The sequence below is a fragment of the Podarcis liolepis genome (assembly GCF_965112155.1).
Source record: "Podarcis liolepis genome assembly, chromosome: 3".
Lineage (NCBI taxonomy): Eukaryota > Metazoa > Chordata > Lepidosauria > Squamata > Lacertidae > Podarcis > Podarcis liolepis.
The window spans coordinates 90519609-90542217 of NC_139557.1; the positions used below are offsets into that span (position 1 = coordinate 90519609).

The 22609-nt window shown below is 41.4% G+C and overlaps 1 protein-coding gene across 1 annotated transcript in view; it reads right to left on the minus strand.

Moving 5' to 3' along the window:
* The window catches only part of ALK (ALK receptor tyrosine kinase), a 599157-nt gene that overhangs the window by 198335 nt on the left and 378213 nt on the right, over positions 1 to 22609 (minus strand). Inside the window, exon 5 of the mRNA XM_083496014.1 lies at positions 14369 to 14496. Within this exon, the coding sequence (XP_083352140.1) occupies positions 14369 to 14496 (128 nt within the window). The remainder of the gene's footprint in view (positions 1 to 14368; positions 14497 to 22609) is intronic.

Genomic DNA, 22609 nt, shown 5'->3' on the forward strand with positions numbered 1-22609 from the left:
GAACAACAGCCTGACCCAAAGTAAGATGGAATGAGCAAAAGACAGCATCTGCCAAAGAGAATAAGCCACTGTGAGACCACAAAAGCTACGTAGGTTCCTCGAGGCAAACTTCAGTATAAATGAGGTCAAGTTTGCTGAGAGAGCAATACAGCATAGAAAAGCATATCATTGTGGAATCCTTCTGTTAATTTATAGCTCAGGAAGTACTAAAATAAATTGCCATAGTACATGTTCTGCATAGTTAGCCTTTATGAATTGTGAATGCATTATTAAGATTGGAGCTTTTTGATCTGTATTGATATTTCTGGAGCAACACCACTCTTTACTCCATGCAAAAAAAGAAAGAAAGAAGTCTTTAGTGCTTACCAAAGTCAGCACTGCACAGAGAAGCATGCACTGATCATCTGCAGAGAGACCACATTTTATCACCATTCATTAACCATCCCAAATGTGAGACCAAATGGATGGTTGGAGAGGTGTGTTAAAAGTAATTAATCCATGCTAAATGATTTGGATGTGTGCACCATTGGGAATGTTCAGCCATGGAATGAAGATATTTGCATGGCTACCCAATTTGGTAGAGTAGCTACCAATCACAAGTTTGTTTTAGCCAAATAGCAACTGCAAATTTGCAACTAGACAAGCAGTGCCTTCATCTTATTCAAGCTTGCACACTGCTGAAACACTATCCTAGTTCCCTGCCTTGTTCTTTAATAGTTGGCAATTTCCCTAAAGGGGGAACGCAATGAATACTATGGCAGTTGCTTAAGTGTGCTCTTTTCTCTCTCTTATTCTTTAATAGTAGGAGACACAGGATGAACTTCAAAAGCAGTGGTCGCAGTAAGCGTTTGGACTTGATACCCCGCCTTTCACTCCCCTTAAGGAGTCTCAAAACGGCTCACAATCTCCTTTCCCTTCCTCCCCCACAACAAACACTCTGTGAGAAGAGTGAGGCTGAGAGACTTCAGAGAAGTGTGACTAGCCCAAGGTCACCCAGCAGCTGCATGTAGAGGAGTGGGGAAGCGAACCCGGTTCACCAGATTATGAATCCACCACTCTTAACCACTACACCACACTGGCTCTCCATCCATGACCACATGAGACTCTGCAATCTTCTTAGCTGCCAGACTCTGCTGCCTTCTGGAAGGGATGCTGAATCCCACTTCCCAATTCAGCAGCACTCAGTGGTAGTCACCTAGCAAACTATTGCTGCCAGCAAACCATTGCACAAACCACCATTGTGCTGCACACTAGCCAAGATGCCTGTCCTGGGATATTAAAGCTGGGAACTGCATAGCAACTGGAATGGCATAGGTTCATTGCCATACTCTTTCCCCCAAGGATAAGGGACAGCTGCATATACTGTCAACATAGTTCCATCCTATAGCAGATGCCTGTCTGAGGTTCAAAAAAAGTATGTCTAAAAAAATAATAATAGAAGAGCAGTGAAGATGGAAAGCAAGTGCCAGAGATAAACAGTGTAGGAGCCACTACCAGAAAGTCAATTAAATTGTTGAGGAGCTGGTAGAGGAGGAGCATTTAGTATGCTTCTAAACAGGTATGTTTCCAACTCCAGAATAATAACATGAGTACTGCACTCTCACTAGCTAAGCAAAAGAAAGCTAATCATTTTTGTAGGGCACTTGACAACCATTTTAAAGAGTAGGCTACTATATTATAGTATGTTACTAAAGGGCATTACAGGAAATATGAGCTGTTTGACTCCATGATAGAAATTTAATGCCTTAGATTTCCCTGATCTTTCAGAGCTCAAATTCTCTGGCTTAATGTTTCATTAATGCAAGTACATGAACATAATGCACATTTTCTTATTCTACACCTCAGGGGTTACTAGTGGCTACATATAAATCAATAACAGCAGTAATGGTAACACTACAGGAGCAATGAACTTGAATATTCCATTACAGTTCTTCTTATTTATCTGCGTAGTAAGGGTAACAGAATCAATACATGAAACCATGAATACAGTTGGAAAGGTTCGGGGGTGGGGGGAGAGAATAGAGTAGTGAAGAACATAAGAAGAGGCTGCTGGATCAGGCCAATGGCCCATCTAGTCCAGCATCCTGTTCTCAGATGCCAATCAGATGCCTGTGGGTTCAGACATATTCATCGTAACGATGGGAACCCCACAAATAGGTCCTGAGCTTCTTGCCTCTCATAGCTTCTTTGACTCTGCTCAACTATGCTTCCACGCTTTTGGTCCTGACAGTACCTCTCTTGATCTGAGGTATATATAATATTGTAGTTTTAAACAAGTCCTGGGCATTGGGAAGAGAACTCGCTCTCTTGTCTTTACTATTCAACTTCCTTTTTACCAATCGTCTCATTTGGGGAAAGTGTATTAACTTATGGTCTGTGTGTGTGGTTTGGGAACTCCACAGTCTGGGAAAAAACAATACTGTCCAGGGTTGTGAAGACTGCGGAAAGAATAATTGGGTGTACTCTTCCCACCTTGGATCAAATCTATGCTTCCAGGAGTCATAAGAAAGCTGCAGAGATAGAGCAGGATAGTGCGCAGCCCGGAAATGATCTCTTTCAGCTTCTGCCTTCTGGAAGAAGGTAAAGGTAAAGTAAAGGGACCCCTGACCATTAGGTCCAGTCATGACTGACTCTGGGGTAGTGGCGCTCATCTCACTTTACTGGCCAAGGGAACTGGCATACAGTTTCCAGGTCATGTGGCCAGCATGACTAAGCCGCTTCTGGAGAACCAGAGTAGCGCACGGAAACGCCGTTTACCTTCCCGCCGGAGCAGTACCTATTTATCTACTTGCACTTTGACATGCTTTTGAACTGCTAGGTTGGCAGGAGCAGGGACCGAGCAATGGGAGCTCACCCCGTTGCAGGGATTCAAACCGCAGACCTTCTGATCGGCAAGTCCTAGGCTCTGTGGTTTAACCCACAGTGCCACCGGCGTCCCTTCCTCTGGAAGAGGGTACAGGGTTATAAAGACTAGGACTAGCCGCCTGAGAAACATTTTCTATCCAAATAAGATTTTGGTTTTAAACGCAGTGTAAGGTAGTCTCTATGGGAGTATATTGTATTTAATTATGGGGTATCAGAGTTTTTAGGGGGCTAACCAGGCTGGGATAGCTAGGATTGCAGGCTTGTTGGTTTTGAATGGCTGATGTAGATTTCAATTTTGTTGTTCTGTATGGGACAATGACAATAAAGTTTATCGTATCATATCTTTCTCTTTGTTCTACAACCAATGCTGCTTTGTTCCTCCACAATCATTCTAGTAATCACCACCACCCCTTACATTTATAGGGCTTATTCGATCTTTCTGCCATTGCTCTTTGTAATGACCCTCATTCACTCTACTATAATTTAAGTGAACTGTTCCAAACATAATGGACCAATTTTCATCTGATCATCAAGTTCCTCTGTCTTTGTATTTAGTCTTTCATTTAATCATTTTTATGAACTGATTGATTGCCATTGTATTTAATCATTTTACTTAATTAACCAAGAGAACTATTTGTTTTCGTGGGCTCTCTGTCTGTTCAATCAGCTACGTATTTGTTTATGAATTCTTCCTTGGGCTTGCCTATTTGATTATCCCCAGTCACTTAGTTAAATTTACTTCATTAATAAATATAATTATTGCCTACCTTAAAACCCACTAACTTGTCCACCTTTCACATGTAACTGTTCTGCAATTACTTGATTCTCATAGCTCATTTTTACTTTCCCCCTCCTCCTTGTTTATTTCTATCTCAACCCAATTCTTCACGTGCCTTGATTTTATATTCCCAATTAATCCATTCAGTTCTCCTCTTCTTTTCCTTTCCATATTGCAAGCATTTATTATCGAGGGTGTAGTAGAAATTTGTATGACTGCATATATGGGAGGGAGTATATATGCTGACTCCTACAAATTTGCAATTCTTAAAATTAGGATCTGGAGCACCACAGGGGATGCCATTTACAAAGCATTGTTGGAGAAGATTAAAGAACATAGGAGCTGTGGAGACAGAGTCAGTATTATTCCTAAGCTGCCCTCTTTTCAAGGATTTCTTTGGGAAAATGTTTTGGGATAATATGCTTTTGAAAGAAAATAGTCTGGAATTATAATGCTGGTCTTGGACTATTAGGTAAAGGTAAAAGGTAAATGACCCCTGGATGATTAAACCCAGACAAAGGCGACTATGGAGTGCGACGCTCATCTTGCTTTCAGGCCAAGGGAGCCGGTGTTTGTCCACAGACAGCTTTCCAGGTCATGCGGCCAGCATGACTGAACCGCTTCTGGCACAATGGAGCACCGCGATGGGAGCCAGAATGCACGGAAATGTCATGGAATATTACTGCTCCCTTTTCCCTCCTCATACCCTTCCTTAGTTTTCCCTTTCTTGCTTTGATCTTTCTATTTCTTCTTTATTGTGGTTGTTATTGCTTCATGTGTATTAGAAAATAAAGAAATTATATAAAAAAGTATTAATAACTCAACCAGACTTTAGAAGATGTGTCTTTTTGGGTCATCTACTACGCTTTCATAACATTTTAGGGATATTTCCATAAATAAATCTGAGCGCTTAAGTCTGACAACTACTCTGGATTTTGTTTTGTTAAAAGTAAAATTTGGATCCAAAACAGGCTCATGAGGAGAAGAGTTTATTTTTTTGGGGGGTCATTTTTCACAAATGCTCAGATGTGGAAATAACATGTCTGACTGTTATGAATATGGAAAGAGCATATTGGACTTATGCCCTGCTTTTGGGCTTCCCATTGGTAGCTGTTTGGCCACTGTGGGAACAGAATGCTGGTCTGATCCTGAAAATCCCATCTTACTTTCTTACAGTTTGGATTCTAAGTCACTTCTTTATGTGACATTATGTTTAAAGTACACCAGTTTTGCTGAACATGATTCCAGCTGAAATCCTGTTTTGTAGGAGTATATATCTCTCAGCTCCGCATACCTGGAAATATTCGATTCAGTGGGACATACAGTCATGCATAGGACTGCACTGCTGTAAATTAGGATCCTAGTCTACTATGTAAAACTATTAGTTTTCAGACACACAAAAACTGAGACCAGACTGCAATCCACTAACAAACTGGTTTAGTGCACAGAGCTCTCTCATTAAGTTAGAGAAATATTTGGGTCTTAAAATAGCCTCTCTTTTTTTGTGAGGTATTACTGCTCTACAATTTCAGTAAATCCGAGCAGTTAAAATGCCGCAGAAACTAAATGACCCCAATTAATGGTAATAAAAATAAATTTGATGCCGAGAAAGAAGATAACGGAGTTCATCTCCTTACACTGAATCAACAGCTTTTCTCTTAGGATTGGCTTTAATTTAAGGGCAAGGGCAAAATTAAAATCATATGTAGTGATTTTAAAAAAGGATACTTTATGGCTCTGATCACTCTCCATTTCCAGCTGTGGCAAAGTAGGAGTGGAAGAATTCTCTTAGTACCTCATAGATTCAAGACTGCTGTGGGTCATTAATATTTTGAATTTTAAGTAGTATTTTATTTGAATCCATGCACTGATGTAACATAGATATGTCAATTATCACCTCTCCTTTTAATGACACGGATACACCCCTGTGAGCCACATTTATGTTTAAAGAAGAACAGTGCAAATATAATGATGGGGTTACAATGCATGTTTCAAAAACTCATAAAGTAGCCTTAAATGAAATTCAGATTTATTATACCTAAAGAAAATGATGGTTCTCTTCAGTTACCATGTTTCCACATTTCAGCACCATTTTGGATTTCGTTTTTTGTAGTCCTCATGGAAAATTTGTCATCATTTTAGTGCAGATTCTTTCCTACTAAACACATTTTTTCTATGCAACTATGCCTAACGCATTTGTTGTTGTTGTTTAGTCGTTTAGTTGTGTCCGACTCTTCATGACCCTATGGACCAGAGCACTCCAGACATTCCTGTCTTCCACTGCCTCCTGCAGTTTGGTCAAACTGATGTTGGTAGCTTCAGGAACACTGTCCAACCATCTCATCCTCTGCCATCCCCTTTTCCTCTTGCCCTTAATCTTTCCCAGCATCAGGGTCTTTTCCAGGGAGTCTTCTCTTCTCACGAGGTGGCCAAAGTATTGGAGCCTCAGCTTCAGGATCTGTCCTTCCAGTGAGCACTCAGGGCTGATTTTCTTCAGAATGGAGAGGTTTGATCTTCTTGCAGTCCATGGGACTCTCAAGAGTCTCCTCCAGCACCATAATTCAAAAGCATCAATTCTTCAGTGATCAGCCTTCTTTATGGTCCAGCTCTCACTTCCATACATCACTAGTGGGAAAACCATAGCTTTAACTATATGGACTACCGCACAATTGCACTCATTTCACACACTAGCAAGGTTATGCTTAAAATTATACAAGGCAGGCTTAAGCAGTATGTGGACCAAGAACTCCCAGAAGTGCAAGCTGGATTTCGAAGGGGCAGAGGAACCAGAGACCAAATTGCAAACATATGCTGTGTGGGAGTCATAAAGCCATGGCAGAGGCTTGTAATTGCTGCGTGGTGCCTCGCTGACCTCGGTGACCGGCATGTCTGTGCCTTGCAGTGTGTTGTGTATTGACCTTATATGGAGTTGTGTTCCCTCTGGGCAGTAATTACCTTATATGGTGATGGGTGTTGTAAAGCCATGATTGGGCATGTAACGTGAGACATTGGCAGACGGCCATGCAGGCGGGGAGACAAAGGATAATAAAAAATATACCGGAGAGGAGAGAAGTTCGAATGAGCTGCCCTCCACCCTGAAAATACTGCTGTCTCTCTGTGTGTTTTTTCTATGCTGTGCACCACCATTTGTGACGGCTGGTTTCCGTCAATGCTGGATTATGGAGAAAGCTAGAGAGTTCCAGAAAAACATCCACATCTGCTTCATTGACTATACAAAAGCCTTTGACTGTGTCGACCACAGCAAACTATGGCAAGTTCTTAAAGAAATGGGAGTGCCTGATCACCTCATCTGTCTCCTGAGAAATCTCTATGTGGGACAAGAAGCTACAGTTAGAACGGGATATGGAACAACTGATTGGTTCAAAATTGGGAAAGGAGTACGACAAGGCTGTAGATTGTCTCCCTGTTTATTTAATTTATATGCAGAATTCATCATGCAAAAGGCTGGGCTGGAAGAATCCCTAGACGGAATTAAGATTGCCAGAAGAAATATCAACAACCTCAGATATGCAGATGACACAACCTTGATGGCAGAAAGTGAGGAGGAATTAAAGAACATTTTAATGAGGGTGAAAACGGAGAGCTCAAAATATGGTCTGAAGCTCAACATCAAAAAACCTAAGATCATGGCCACTGGTCCCATCACCTCTTGGCAAATAGAAGGGAAAGAAATGGAGGCAGTGAGAGATTTTACTTTTTTGGGCTCCATGATCACTGCAGATGGTGACAGCAGCGACGAAATTAAAAGACCCCTGCTTCTTGGGAGAAAAGCAATGACAAACTAAGACAGCATCTTAAAAAGCAAAGACATCACCTCGCCTAACACATACATTTATGCAAAGCAATGTTCCTAAAGGTGCATTTTTGTAATTCTTTTTTACCTAATATATTCATTTTTTGTATACTTTACTTGGCTGGGAAAACTGCACTGAAAATTCAGCTAAGTGCACTTTTCAAAGGGTGGACTGTGTGTTTCAATTTACACAGGGTTTCGAAAAGTAAAAATTAGGTGGGTTCACCTTCAAATGTGAACTGAGTCAAATTTTTTCCCCATCTGCACTCAAGGTGCACCGACAGACTAAAGGGTTGAGGAATCTAATGGGATATAAAAGCATAACCCACCTACCTCATGCTGCACAACAAGCATTGAACTGACCTATAAAAGCTCCTTCAAAGCCATTTTAGTGGCACTTATTGAACAAATGGCTTATATTATTGTAACTAAAATGACGTCCCATGCATGACAAGCATTGGGGACTACATAGTACAGAAGAAAACACACACACACACACACACACACACACACACACAAATGGGGCACAGGATCCTCAGTGGCTATGTAGGGGGCTGTTAAAGGCTTCCCCGGCTCCATATGCTGTGCTGATGTGAGACTCTTCCAACAAAACAACCCTGACAGCTGCTGCTGAGCTTCTGGAGAGAGCTTTGCTTGCTCGCAGATACCTTGAAAGCAATTAATAGGATCACTGCTGAGGAACTTCAGATGTTAACTTTTTTAAAAAAAACAACCTCAAAAATATGCCTTTCCAGTTACACTTCTAAGCGTGAGATCCTAAAGCTAATCGCTTCCTCTCAGGCCTGCTGAGCTTGAGAAAAGATGCTTTTATCAGACATGCCATACCATAAACGCTCACATATTTTAAAAGCATTGTGCTCTTTTCTCCATTCTTAGACGAAAAAATCCCCTGCTTAGCCACGTTCAATTTACTGATGTTAACTAAAAACAATTACTTGTCACTTAGTTGTGCTTATTACTGAGTGCTTTAATTTAATTAAGTTTTTTTGTGAAATGATTTAGTAAATTAATTACTCAAAAATGAAAGAAAGTATTAGTAAGAAAACCATTAAATGCCATTAATAAGTCAATACATTACTCAGGAAATGAACTCAGCTTTTATTACTAGGAATTGCCATCAATTACTAAATATTGCTGTACCAATTACTGTACTTGTGGAATGGAAAAATTATTGGGTGACTGTTAATAATGTCACTTACAAATTACAATGGCAGAAAAGTGGTTAGTAAATTCTTTGCTCTGGGTTCACATATTAGTGGGTAACTTGTCACAAAACAATTATTCCTTTTAAAAAGAACCATGAAGTGAATAATGTCATGCATTTTACTGGGCTCCCGTCCGCCAGAGCAAAAGGATGAAAGCTTATCCTTTTTAAGAAAAACGGAAATCGGAATGGGCAATGAATTAAGAAACTTAAAGCTACTGATATCTGGCCGCAGTTTATGCTTGTAGAAGACTCTTATGAGACCTGCATGCAATAGCTACCATTGGTTCAGTAAAACATATTGTACTTTTGACGCTACATTACTGATACCACATAGTGCTTTTTAAAAAGGATAAATTTTAGTTCTGGCCTTACAAAGACAAAAACCATAGCTCGTAGAAGTCCAGGCTAGCTTTTGAGCTGATGTCAGTGGGCTACTTACAAAATTCACAAATGCTATTAAATCATAGCAACATCCCATGAGGCACAGTCAGTTCAGACACAACCGCTTACAGGTCTGCCACCCACCTCTGGAAAGTGGTGTTGTGAGTAAATAAAGTGTGATACAGTGTGCATTCAGGGCAGGTGCCCAAATTACTATTATTAAGGCAGCTTTGCATGGAAACTTCTTGTAGTAAAGCAGCTGTTTGCAGTTGGCTCTTTCAACAAAAAGCAGAAAAGCTGTAATGACAGGAAGCAGCCAATCTGATACTTGCATCACCAAGACCCTTTAGGATGCAAAGAAGGATGAGGAAATGGTCTGAAACACGCCAGAGGTCCAAAGCATTGGGCCAGATGGAACAAGCAAATGGCAAATCCTAAAGTAGACCACTCGTCCAATCCAGGGAAGGAATGCAAAGCCAGGGGGCAGGGGACACAGAGGAGCACGGACAGCTCCAATGAGCCTCCCAACAGGGTGGGCATTATTATTGATATAGATATTATTGGGAGCCTTAGATCAAGTTAGATGGATCATGACTTACTCCGGTTATCATAACTATCCTTCCCACACAGGCATAAATGGAAGATCTGACCAGAAAGCAGTCCTTAGTCTCTTGTGTTTCCCAAGAGTCTGGTCTTCCTAGCAGCCTGTTCTTATGAATTCCTGGTCCCTTAGGCTGTGTGCACACCATACATTTAAAGCACCCCTTAAAGAATCCTTGGAACTGCAGTTTGTTAAGGATACTGGGAACTGCAATTCTATTAAAGGTAAACTATAACTGCCATGATTCTTGGGGTGGTGGTGGATGTGCCTTAAATGTGTCCGTTCAGCATTAGACAGATTACCGAGGAATCAACGTACGCTGAAGCACAGATATTATGCAGTTTGTTGAAGGAATATTTCCTATCTGTGGTAGAAAGGAAATAAAAAAATGAGCAAAGAAAATCATAATTTTAGAGGAAGTAACTGCAAAGCAAAATTCCAGCAAAGGATCCAGAGACTTTAGCTGTGTTCACACGCCCATTTATTCAGCATTCACTGTGTTTCTAGTGCTGGGTTTTCAATCTGTGTTCACATGGCATTAGGCAAGACCATGAGTAGGCAAACTAAGGCCCGGGGCTGGATCTGGCCCAATCGGCTTCTAAATCCGGCCTGCGGAATCAGCGTGTTTTTACATGAGTAGAATGTGTCATTTTATTTAAAAGGCATCTCTGAGTTATTTGTGGGAATTCGATCATATATTTTTTTCAAAATATAGTCTGGCCCCCCACAAGGTCTGAGGGACAGTGGACCGGCCCCCTGCTGAAAAAGTTTGCTGACCCCTGGGCAGGACACTATGTATCCTGTACTTTTTTGTAAGATTCTACTGTTTCATGTGTTGTTTCTCAAACCAGCTTCACACGGATTGGAGTCCTTAAGCTGTTCTTAATTTATCTCTAGCCTTTGCATAGGATAATTGCATCCCTACTGGTCAAATCTTCCCGGTGTGTGTGTGTGTGTGTGTGTGTGTGTGTGTGTAGAACTGAACTGAAGCTGTGCTGATGTGAACAAATAGGGAAATAGGTGAACTCATCTTTAATTTAATTACATAGGTGGGACTCCATTTTAAGAACTTTTAAATGGTGGTCTTGTCTCCCCCTCTTGCTTGTTATTCCCCTCCTCCGTTTCTGAAAAGGCAGCATTTGAAAGCAACATAGAGATTCATTTGTTCCTTTATTGCCCTTTTGTTGAAATTTTGATGGCCCAAAATGAGACATCACTTGAACACCACACACCTCCATTTCAAAAGGTCAGTGCCTGGGTTGTATCCAGTGAAATAATGGTGCACATAGGATGACTTCTGTGAGCCCAGTGGATTTTTCCCTCCCCATAAGTGCTGCTCACAATAACCCCATATCTTCTCTGGAAGGTTGGAGGAGAAACCCCAAAGCAGATCCGAGTGGGTGGGTTTCTACCTACAAAATTCATTTAGGCTGTGTTCACACTCTTGTTTGCTGTGCACTCACTGCATTTCCAGTGCTGAGTTTTTAATCTGTGTCTGCACAATGCTATGCAAAATGCATATGTATCCTGTACTTTGTTGTGAAATACTACTGTTAGAGAATGTTGTTTCTCAAACCAGCTTCACGCCAGTTGGTCCTTAAGCCTTTCCTGATTCATCTCCAGCCTAGGTGTGACAAACTGATACACACCAGACATTAATTGCTCTGTTGTTGTGAGCAGCTAGGGGAAAGTGCTATGAAATGCAAGGGGGGGGGGGGAGGACAACTTCACTGAGCTCTAAAGACTGTAATATGAACACCCCCGTAGTTTAATTCAGCTCTCTGCTCCAGGCTCTGCTTCCTAGAAGGTGGGTTCCTACAGCTCTGCTTCTTTAGCTATTTAGACAGCATTACTGGCAGGCACTGAGTCATTCTTCTGCCAGGCAAAGGAACAGAACCTACTAGTCTTTTAATACTTTTATGTTTCTCCTTATACATTTCCATTCTAGATTTAAGTTGTTGCCAGCAGAAATTGCAAAACTGTCCATCTGGCCCTTCACAGCGCCCATAGATATGAATTAAGTTACCTAAACACAGCTGGATAACAACTCCCACTAGGCTTTAAAGTACATCATACTTCACAGATTGCTTTTACAGTTTTTAATTTATCCTAAAACCACCACAGTGGTGGAAAGAAGTATTGTTATTTTTCTTTGAAAAGGAGAAACCTAGAGTAAAAAAAAATAAAGCCTTGTTCTAGCAAACGGCATCAAAAGAAATTGGAAACAACTTCAAATGATTTATTCAGAGTTAGAACTGCAACTTCGGCAACTGTCTTAATATCACGTAACAAATATGTGGTACAACAGGAATATAGAGCCTCTTAAGTTCCTAAACCAAGGTTACCTCTTATCCTCTCACACACATACATTCTGTGTAATAAGAAGAATGCCTCTCTATAAGGCGTGAAACATACTGTGGTAACTATAGAGTTAAACATTATCTCCAGGTACTATGAGTTGGAGCTATCTTGCTTCATATGAAATCAGTAAGAACTTAGCACATACCTACTGCAAGTTTTGAAATTACAGCAACTAGTCAGTGTTGAAACCTGTTAACATGCTTCCCCCCTGCTAGAGTTCCACCAGGTTCTCCTTGTATTGTGTACCTGTTCATTCTTACCACATTCACATTAGTCCCAGGGTCAGATTACAACCTGCTGAGATTTGAAAATATAAATAATCCATAGTCTGTCCTAGCCACCCATCTTCAGATACACACACCTGAACCCAGCAGACTTGAACCCAGCAGACTGTAGGAGAGGGCACCGGGTCAAGGGGATGCAATCACAATAGACCACTGCAACTCTGCCTTGCACAACCCTCCCAGAGCCTGGCAAGCAAGGTGGAAGTGCTTAAAAAGTTGCGGTTGTGGAAGTGAAGTCTGTGTAAGATGCGTTTCAACCTGTACAATTTTGGCGGCTCCCTAAAAGAAGCTCAACAACCTAGGGAGTTTTTGCACCAGTTTTTCTAGCAAAAAAGCACTGGTTACTGAAAGACCAAAACCCAAGCCTTGCAGTATCCAGAATGCCAAATTTTTCACATTCATCATGAGCCAAGAAATATTACGCACAAGTAATTCAGATCACCAAATCAATCAACTTTGATTGATTAGAGACAACATTCAATTTCATTTGACATCAGTAAGAGTAACAACCTATTCAAAACAGAGTCATAGACTGCTGTGTTAAATACTGAATACTAATGACAGAACAGGGCAGAAAAGAAGAAGAAAGACTCATTGGATATCACTAGGTTGTAGGCAAAAGTAGGGGACTGGGATTCAAGAAGAGAGATGGAGCTTTAGATAGATAGAAAGTGGAAAGACTCCCAGTTCTAAATATGGCAGGCATTGGTTTCATTCATTTAAAATTTCACTGAAGGTAAAATCATAACTATTCTTGACTTATCGATTTGCAGACCCTTTTGAGAAACTTTTCTTGTCTTCAATAGGCTTTTTCTCAAACAGACCCCCAGATATGATTTGGATTTCTATGCAGGCAGCATTTTGGTGTCATCTCCACCTCCAACCCATCTGAAACCTTTTCTTATGTGTTTCTTATTTTGCTTATATCCCACCCTTCATTTAGGGAGTCAAAATGGTCTCTTGCTTTATCCTTGCAATAGCTCTGTAAGGTAGAACAGGCAGAGGCACACAGAGTGGGTATGACTGGCCCGAGATCCCTCACAGTATATTATGAATGAGATGAGATTTGGACAAATATCTCTTTGGAATCCAGTATGCTAAGCACTACACTGCGTTGGCTTGGGAACACCTACCATGGGAGTGAGTTGACAACAGCAGCATATTGCCATAAAGAGACAGACCATGCAGTTCTTTACATATCTACTCAGACGTAAACTTCATTATGTTCAGTGGGACCCTGAGCCCCTACTCCTTGATCACTGAGGATAAGACTGGAACCTGAGACTCCAATCTCGCACACACTTGCCAGAGAACACACCCCACTGAACACAGTAGGGCTTGCTTCTGAGTCAATATGCATATAATTGCACTGCATGTATAAGAAATAAACATAAAATTCTATCCAATTTTTGTAGAAAACAACAACTGAGCTGCTTTATTTACTCTATTATGAGTACTTGAACAAAACAATTGGTCATGCCATTAATAGTTTTCTTTTCTATTCAGTGCCCAAAGCAGCACCGTCTTTCTATTACAGTGGTGCCCCGCAAGACGAATGCCTCGCAAGACGGAAAACTCGCTAGACGAAAGAGTTTTCCGTTTTGGAGGTGCTTCGCAAAACGAATTTCCTATGGGCTTGCTTCGCAAGACGACAATGTCTTGCGAGTTCCTGCTGGTTTTTCCCCCTCCCCCCCTTTTTCTAAGCCGCTAAGCCGCTTATCAGCTGATCCAATCAGCAGATAAGCCGCTAAAAGCCGCTAATAGCGCTAATCCGCTAATCCGTCAATGGGCTTGCTTCGCAAGACGAAAAAACCGCTAGACGAAGAGAATCACAGAACAGATTCTTTTCGTCTTGCGAGGCACCACTGTAGTGCAGACACTAGTGGATTTGAGATTAGGATGAAAGCACTGAATGGAAAAAATATATTCCCCAAAGCATTTCCATAGGCAGAATTTTTACAAAACAAAGCATATATGTGTATGTGTGCTACTGTGCCCACAACCTTGTAAGTGGAATACATTAGAATTAGGGTGGGGAGAAAGACAGAATCTTTACCTGTGCTGCAGTTCTTCATTGCAAAGGAATCAATGACAGCTACACTTCTGTTCCCACTAGCAATATATTCCAAGGAGATCCGAAAAGGTTTCTCGAGGTGTCCCACTCTTTCCTGGAGAAGCACCCATCTGTTTTCGTTGCACACCAAGAAGAAAGAACAGAAGAAAATCATGGTAAGGAAAAGAGCTAGCTTGCAAGAAGTGCAGATGAAAAAGCAACTGTTCCACATCTGCCTCATCATATTGGCTCTCTACTAGGCAGCTTTTCTATTACTTTTCCCCAACACAAGCCCTTGCTTTGTTCCTTTTTTTTAAAAAAAATAGAATTTAAAGAGCAAAGACTTCTGGAGAGCCAAGATGTTACTAGTAGTATTCAGCTAATGACACTCCCCCCCACCCCCCCTTCTGATCTGTCACAGTTCTGTGCTTGGAGATCTCTTGCAGATGTCTATGCATGCTTTAAAAGAAACACAACTTTTGTGTGTATGTTTGCCCCCCCCTTCCCTGCGTGAATGAAGCTGTGAAATATGTAACACACAGGAATGCTTTAAATACCATCTCCCCATCTCAGTCTGTTATTCAGATTGAGAGCAGTAAGTTTCTCTCAAGGGGTTGTTGAGTAGCTGTAATTCCCAGCCTTACATCTCTAAAGTATTTTGCTTCACTCCGTCAAAATGCATCTCCTTCCCAACACTACTATAAGCTTTAAAATTAAAGCAGGCCATTTCCCCTTTTGGTTTTATTCTGCCTTTGGTGGTTTTTTAGAAGGGGAATTAATGGGTTTGGAAACCAAGGTCATGAACCAAGGCACCACACTCTACACAGGTAAGCATCACTTTTCTGAAGCTGCTTAAAGGCTATCTGTTGATCTCAATGGCATGGCAGAAATAATAGCAGGAAGTTTGGAAAACTCAGCAGTGGCCAGAGGATTGGAGAAGATCAGTCTACATCCCAATCCCAAAGAAAGGCAGTGCCAAAGAATGCTCCAACTACCGCACAATTTCACTCATTTCACATGCTAGCAAGGTTATGCTTAAAATTCTACAAGGAAGGCTCAAGCAGTATGTGGACCGAGAACTCCCAGAAGTGCAAGCTGGATTTAGAAGAGGCAGAGGAACCAGAGACCAAATTGCAAACATGCGATGGATTATGGAGAAAGCTAGAGAGTTCCAGAAAGACATCTACTTCTGCTTCATTGACTATGCAAAAGCCTTTGACTGTGTTGACCACAGCAAACTATGGCAAGTTCTTAAAGAAATGGGAGTGCCTGATCACCTCATCTGTCTCCTGCGAAATCTCTATGTGGGACAAGAAGCTACAGTTAGAACTGGATATGGAACAACTGATTGGTTCCAAATTGGGAAAGGAGTACGGCAAGGCTGTATATTGTCTCCCTGCTTATTTAACTTATATGCAGAATTCATCATGCGAAAGGCTGGGTTGGATGAATCCCAAGCCGGAATTAAGATTGCCGGAAGAAATATCAACAACCTCAGATATGCAGATGACACAACCTTGATGGCAGAAAGTGAAGAGGAATTAAAGAACCTTTTAATGAGGGTGAAAGAGGAGAGCGCAAAATATGGTCTGAAGCTCAACATCAAAAAAACGAAGATCATGGCCACTGGGCCCATCACCTCCTGGCAAATAGATGGGGAAGAAATGGAGGCAGTGAGAGATTTTACTTTCTTGGGCTCCATGATCAGTGCAGATGGTGACAGCAGTCACGAAATTAAAAGACGCCTGCTCCTTGGGAGAAAGGCGATGGCAAACCTAGACAACATCTTAAAAAGCAGAGACATCACCTTGCCAACAAAGGTCCGTATAGTAAAAGCCATGGTTTTCCCAGTAGTGATGTATGGAAGTGAGAGCTGGACCATAAAGAAGGCTGACCGCCGAAGAATTGATGCTTTTGAATTATGGTGCTGGAGGAGACTCTTGAGAGTCCCATGGACTGCAAGAAGATCAAACCTCTCCATTCTGAAGGAAATCAGCCCTGAGCGCTCACTGGAAGGACAGATCGTGAAGCTGAGGCTCCAATACTTTGGCCACCTCATGAGAAGAGAAGACTCCCTGGAAAAGACCCTGATGTTGGGAAAGATGGAGGGCACAAGGAGAAGGGGACGACAGAGAATGAGATGGTTGGATGGTGTTCTTGAAGCTACTAGCATGAGTTTGATCAAACTGCGGGAGGCAGTGGAGGACAGAAGTGCCTGGCGTGCTCTGGTCCATGGGGTCACGAAGAGTCGGACACGACTAAACGACTAAACAACAACAACAACAGGCTTGTCCATGTCACTGTAAATCAATCCACATAGTGGAGGGCTCAACTACACAGGAGTTTAATGTGTATTTGTAGCTGCCTCAGGTTTCTTTGGCATTGCCCACAAGATGTCTTCTTCATCCAACTGGCAGCCTGCACTTTTGTCCCATTAAATCAAGATTTTCCCAGTCCAGGTTAAATCTGGAAAACTTTTTTTTCTAAAAACAGTGCACATGCACAGGTAGACAAATACCTGTGCACATCCCACAATACAGGCCTCAAGTTTCTGGGACTTGCAGGGTGTGGGGGAGTATTAAATGAGGGGAGGGGACGACAACACAGAGCACAGATACACCCCAGCAAGCTCCACCCACTAATATGGATGGAAAATGTCAAGAGAGATTGCAGAGGCATTAAACCAAAAGCACTGTTGCGTGGGCAACAGCACACAAACATACATACACACTGGAAAAATGCCCATGTATGCATTAGCGCCCTTGTGCAGACACAGTCTGGGTTGTCCATGTGCAGCATTTTAATATATTTGTAACATGTTATCGTTGGTGGTGTTGTTGTTTTAAAAAACAATATAAGACTAGAGATAATTGCTTTGCATGGAAATCAGATCAGTTTGAAAGCAAGCCTGGGAAAGTTGTGGCCCTCCAGATATTACACTACAACTCCCATCAGCCCCAGCCACCATGGTCAGTGATCAGAGATGAAGGGAGTTGTAGTCCATGTTTCCACCCCATACTTTAAGCCCTCTCATGAAGTGCTTGTCTCCAGATAGCAGAACTGTAGCATACAGTTGCGTCTGTAAGAAAGATTGCTTAGGGTTAATTCATACCCATTTCTGTGGCTGCGTTTAGAGCACTCTTATAATAGCAATGGATAATCCTGGGAACTATCGTTTGTGGAGGGTCCAGGGAACTGCAGGCTTGTGAGTTCAGCACCCTTAACAAGCTACAGGATTGTCTAGGGGAAGCCATGACTGTTACAAGTGGTCCAAAAGAGTTTTAAACATACAGTGCGGATGAGACTGTGGTTACATGATGATGCAATATGGCCAGAACGGACTTGCGGTAACTTCTTATTGTCTCCAGTTCCTTAAGCAGCTCTTTCCTGCCTCTTTCTTTCTGTATACTGGCAAATGAACCCCTGTTCCCAGCATGTTAGCATCACAAATGAGATGCAACCTTGTCTTGCTGCATTTTACTTATTTATTGGGGGTTTTTACGCTACCTTTCAGCCAAAAACAACAACATCAAAGCTAAACTGAGCCAAACAAGGCAGTCCCTGCTCTCAAGTTTATAATATAAAAAATACCAAAGTCTTAAAGCACATGAGGCCACCATGGTTGGGTGTGGTTGGAAGGTGGTTTGTTTGGTTGTTGCTGTTGTTTTGCTTTTGTTTTTAAGGGATGGCATCCAATTTCGTTGCACTGGTGCAATGTTGCACTAGTGTAATGACAATAAAGAATCTATCTATCTATCTATCTATCTATCTATCTATCTATCTATCTTACTCCAGCTAAGTAGCTCTGAGTCCGGCCAGTGCTTGGATGGGATACTAGCTGGGAGCTATGTGTACTCAGTCTGGGACCCTGTGAAATAATAAAGGTAGGATATAAATGTAATAAAATAAATATAAATAAATGTGTGTGTGTGTGTGTGTGTGTGTGTGTGTGTGTGAGTGAGAGAGAGAGAGAGAGATGGATTGGGAGGGGGAGGAAATCAATGCTTCCTAAGTTATATACAGTGGACCCCCTGGATACAAATTAAATTCATTTTGGGGGTCCGTCCACAACCCCAAAAGTCTGTAGGCAGAGGCACCACTTCTGTGCGCATGTGCAGCAAAACCTGGAATTATACATTTCCAGCTTTGCCACATTCGTAACCCGAAGGTTACGTATCCAGAGTGGTACGTAACTAAAGGGTCCACTGTAATAGGGGTAACTAAACTACACTTCATTCAATTGGAGGAGAAGAGGTTCATTTCAATACTGAATATTTTCATATGCAGGTGGCAGCTGTTACCAACCCCCCATTTTTTTAACGTATTATGTAACAGAATTTTTATACCTCTTATACCATCATCAAAGCCTCTAAATGGTTTACATAAAATATAAATAAAAATGATTGATAAAATACAATGTTAAGAATTTGGTCTAATTTAAACAATAAAATTAGGTTTTAAAATATTCTATTCTATTAAAAGTATATTGCCACATGTCTCTTGAAATAGTGGGACCATTATTCTATAAATGTCTAAATACTGCTGTTTTTGTGGAAAACACAATTGAGTTTTTTGTTCTCTTCTGTTTTAATTGCAGCTAGAGTTGTTTTGAGAATGTTTCTAATGGGCCTTTTCAGGCACCTGTTCTTTTGTTTCCTTACTGATGACCAATTGCAATAAAGCTAAACAAGAAAATCTTACTAGCTTTTATGTGGTTTTCTTTTCTCTTTTTGGTAACCCAGCAGAATCTGTGAAGAGAAATTAAAAGTGCCCAAAGAAGAGGCCTGAAAAAAAAGTTCCAAAACTTCACCAACAAATATTTCTCCCCATTTCTCGCCATTACAAAATAGTCATGTTTCCTGTTCCTTAGCCACTTATTAAGCCAGTACTGTCATATGGCTAGAACAGAGGGACGGAGGGATACAGGAGCCCCTACAGGAGTTTCTCAGCTGAGAAGCTAGACTCCTCCCTCCGCCATCTTGTTCACTATTCCATCAGGCTGAGAAGGGATGCAGGGTCACTCCATTTGTGTAGCTGAGGGACTAGAAACATTGGGCTCTTCCTCTCCCATGTGGTCATTTGCAAAAGCTGTTGTTAGCCAAGCCACTTATATAACACAAACAGAGTTCAGAGAGAAAAGGTCTCGTAAAACTGTACTGGGGAAGATGGGGTGGGGGAAACAGTGTATACAGTAATTTGAGAGGAAAGGAGCAGGGAGGATTTGTCGTCTTTTGGTCAGGCCTTGTACCTAAGCTGGAAGACATTACATTAAACATACAGAGGAAAGCTTCTGCAGAACTACACAACCAATCAGAGCACATGCTGCCTCAGCAACAATCATGCCACTTTGCCTGGTTGCTAAGCAACATCTACACACACACACACACACACACACACACACGCCTTGGCTAATGTTAACAGAAATAACTCTTTAAATTGCAAACTAAATGATCCCTGCTGTTGCACTACCAACACATAGCTATGTCTGACATCACTAGATATCAGTGTTCTTAGTTATCCAGAAAAAAACCCTCTGAAATATTTTAACCCCATTTTGCAGACTTAATAACATTAAGTTTGCAAAAAAGTGGGACCTGTAACAAAATGTTGCAGCGAGGAATGTGCTCAGGGTGCCATGCATTCTTCAAGGAAACTCTGTTGCATCCATTCCCCCTTTCCATGGTTTTCTTGTGCCTGAATTCTGCTTGCTTGATGAGAACAGGATGCTGGAATAGAGAGGCCCTTGGCAGATCCAGCAGGCTCTTCTCGTACAGTGGTACCTCGGGTTAAGTACTTAATTCGTTCCGGAGGTCCGTTCTTAACCTGAAACTGTTCTCAACCTGAAGCACCACTTTAGCTAATGGGGCCTCCTGCTGCTGCTGCGCCACCGGAGCACGATTTCTGTTCTCATCCTGAAGCAAAGTTCTTAACCTTAAACACTATTTCTGCCTTATTTCTGTCTGTAACCTGAAGCGTATGTAACCTGAAGCGTATGTAACCTGAGGTACCACTGTATTCCCTAATTTGCACTATCATTAGTTGCCATTTGGACTGGGGAGTTTCATTTTGCTCTATGATTCCTATTCCTTCAAGAGTAATACGACTACCCTGTCGAGTGGTGTTCTCTAAATCTTCAATGACATTCAGTTTCTCGAAGCTTCTAATCCTGTGCAAACCCAGGACCAGATTTAACAACTCTGGTGCATAGCACTAAGAATTTAAAATAAATTAAAGAACAAAGATAAAGAAGAATGACAAACTGTAAGCATTTAAAAGATGTATTTTTAAAAAATGAACATAAGAGTCAAGAAGGCAGGGCAAGGAAACCAAAAGACATTATCATATTTATGAGCCTGAAAAATGAGAGAAAACGAAGATACCATTCTTTGTATTTTTATGAATCAAGGAAGACCAATGAGCAGCTAATTGCAATCATCAGACCTGCATACAGTAAGAGAATTAATGAGAATTTTAGTGGTATCTTCAGAAAGAGGGGAAATAATTCAGAAATATTTAGAAGTCAATAATAGCATGATTTTGAAAGGGCCTGAACATGCAATAAAGAAGACAAACTTTTATCCTTGTTACAAGACTGGGAAGTAAAAGATCCAACCCCAACTGCAGCAAAATTTGCAATGCAGTATTCTCTAAATCATTACCAATAACAGAATGTGAAACTTATCCAGCAACACTGATTTCCACAAGCTGGAAGCCTCTCTGTGTGCAGATGTGCTAGCAGATATAAGAGTGTGATTTACAGGCAAGAGACATGAGGAGTCCCAAATACAGTTCAGCATGAGGCTTCCCCATGTTCTTTACCCCAGTCTTGCCTGAGTCTCTTAAAACTCTGGCATCAAAAACAGCTGGACCTATGTCACATGAAGCCCTCATAGAGAATTATTCCTTCAGAAGCACGGGGATATGATTTACACTGAAATGCGGGAGCATCTGTGTGTCATGCAAAACATTCCTTACTGTTTCCAAGACAGATGGTTTTTAATTCCAGGTACATGGCAGCCCTCAACAAAATGATTTCTGTTTCTCTGCTACTACTAACCCCCTGGCTAAAAGTGTCATGAGTTTTAGGAATTGCTTCTCTGAGTTACTAGTGCAATAAACTTTACTTTCAAATTCTCCGGTCTCCCATAGTTTACCGCGGAAACTATATTAAATTTTCGGTGCTGATGCTGGGCAGGTATTTTATGCTGCTGGAATTCAAGACGGTGGAAGGCTCATTTGGGGCCAGATTAATTTAAAAATCTGCAACCTGAGTGCCTTGAAACTGCTTTGTTTCTGAAGTGAGTGATTCACATGAGGAAGGTGGCAGTGGGGTGGGGTGGAGTTCAGGCCAGTTATTGCAAAGTAGTTTCCCCGCATTGGAAACGAAAACCCCTGAAGCACAAATGCATCACTAATTGCCTTTTTTCTTTTTAAAGCAGCTGTCTTGGCAGAGGTGACACAGACTGAAAACCCCACAGAGAACGATTTGTCTTCGATCCTAGCAATGAGGCTCGGCTTATCCACATTTCAGCATTATGTAGCTGTTAATGCACTCTTTTGCCACTTGAATTGCCACTTGAGTGTGGAGTAGTCCGCACTCACACATATTAAAATTTGTATATGAAGAGCAACTTTGGTCTTTCCCATTCCTACCAGTAGGTATTCCTTTTTGTGCATTATGTCATTGCTTCTGTTGTGCATTATGTCACTGGTCCTGTTATGCTATCTATTCTGTTATGACACGGCACGCGCACAGCTTGTTGCATGCTCACCTTGCTGTTATTGCTTTTTAAATCCCACTTAGGAGTATGAAAAGGCAATTGTGAAGTTGTTAGTACAGTTTTCTGGTTTTGTGCAAAACCGAGGGAAAAAAGAAATATATACACTATAGCCTAAGCTCCTGACAAAATTGTAAATTCTGAGCACACATTTTTCAGATTGCTGCCCAATGTATATAGTGTATAATTTTTAATGTACCGTATTTTTCGCTCTATAACACGCACCCGACCATAACACACACGTAGTTTTTAGAGGAGGAAAATCTGTAGGCATGCCACCCGTAGGCATTTTCCCCATAAGACGCGCAGACATTTCCCCTTACTTTCTAGGAGGAAAAAAGTGAGTGTTATGGTGCAAAAAAATACGGTAATCTGCACATGCAGTTTTCTGGTTTTGTGCAAATAACAGGATGATGATGATGATGATGATGATTTAAACACATTCAGGTGTGTACTGGAAATAGCT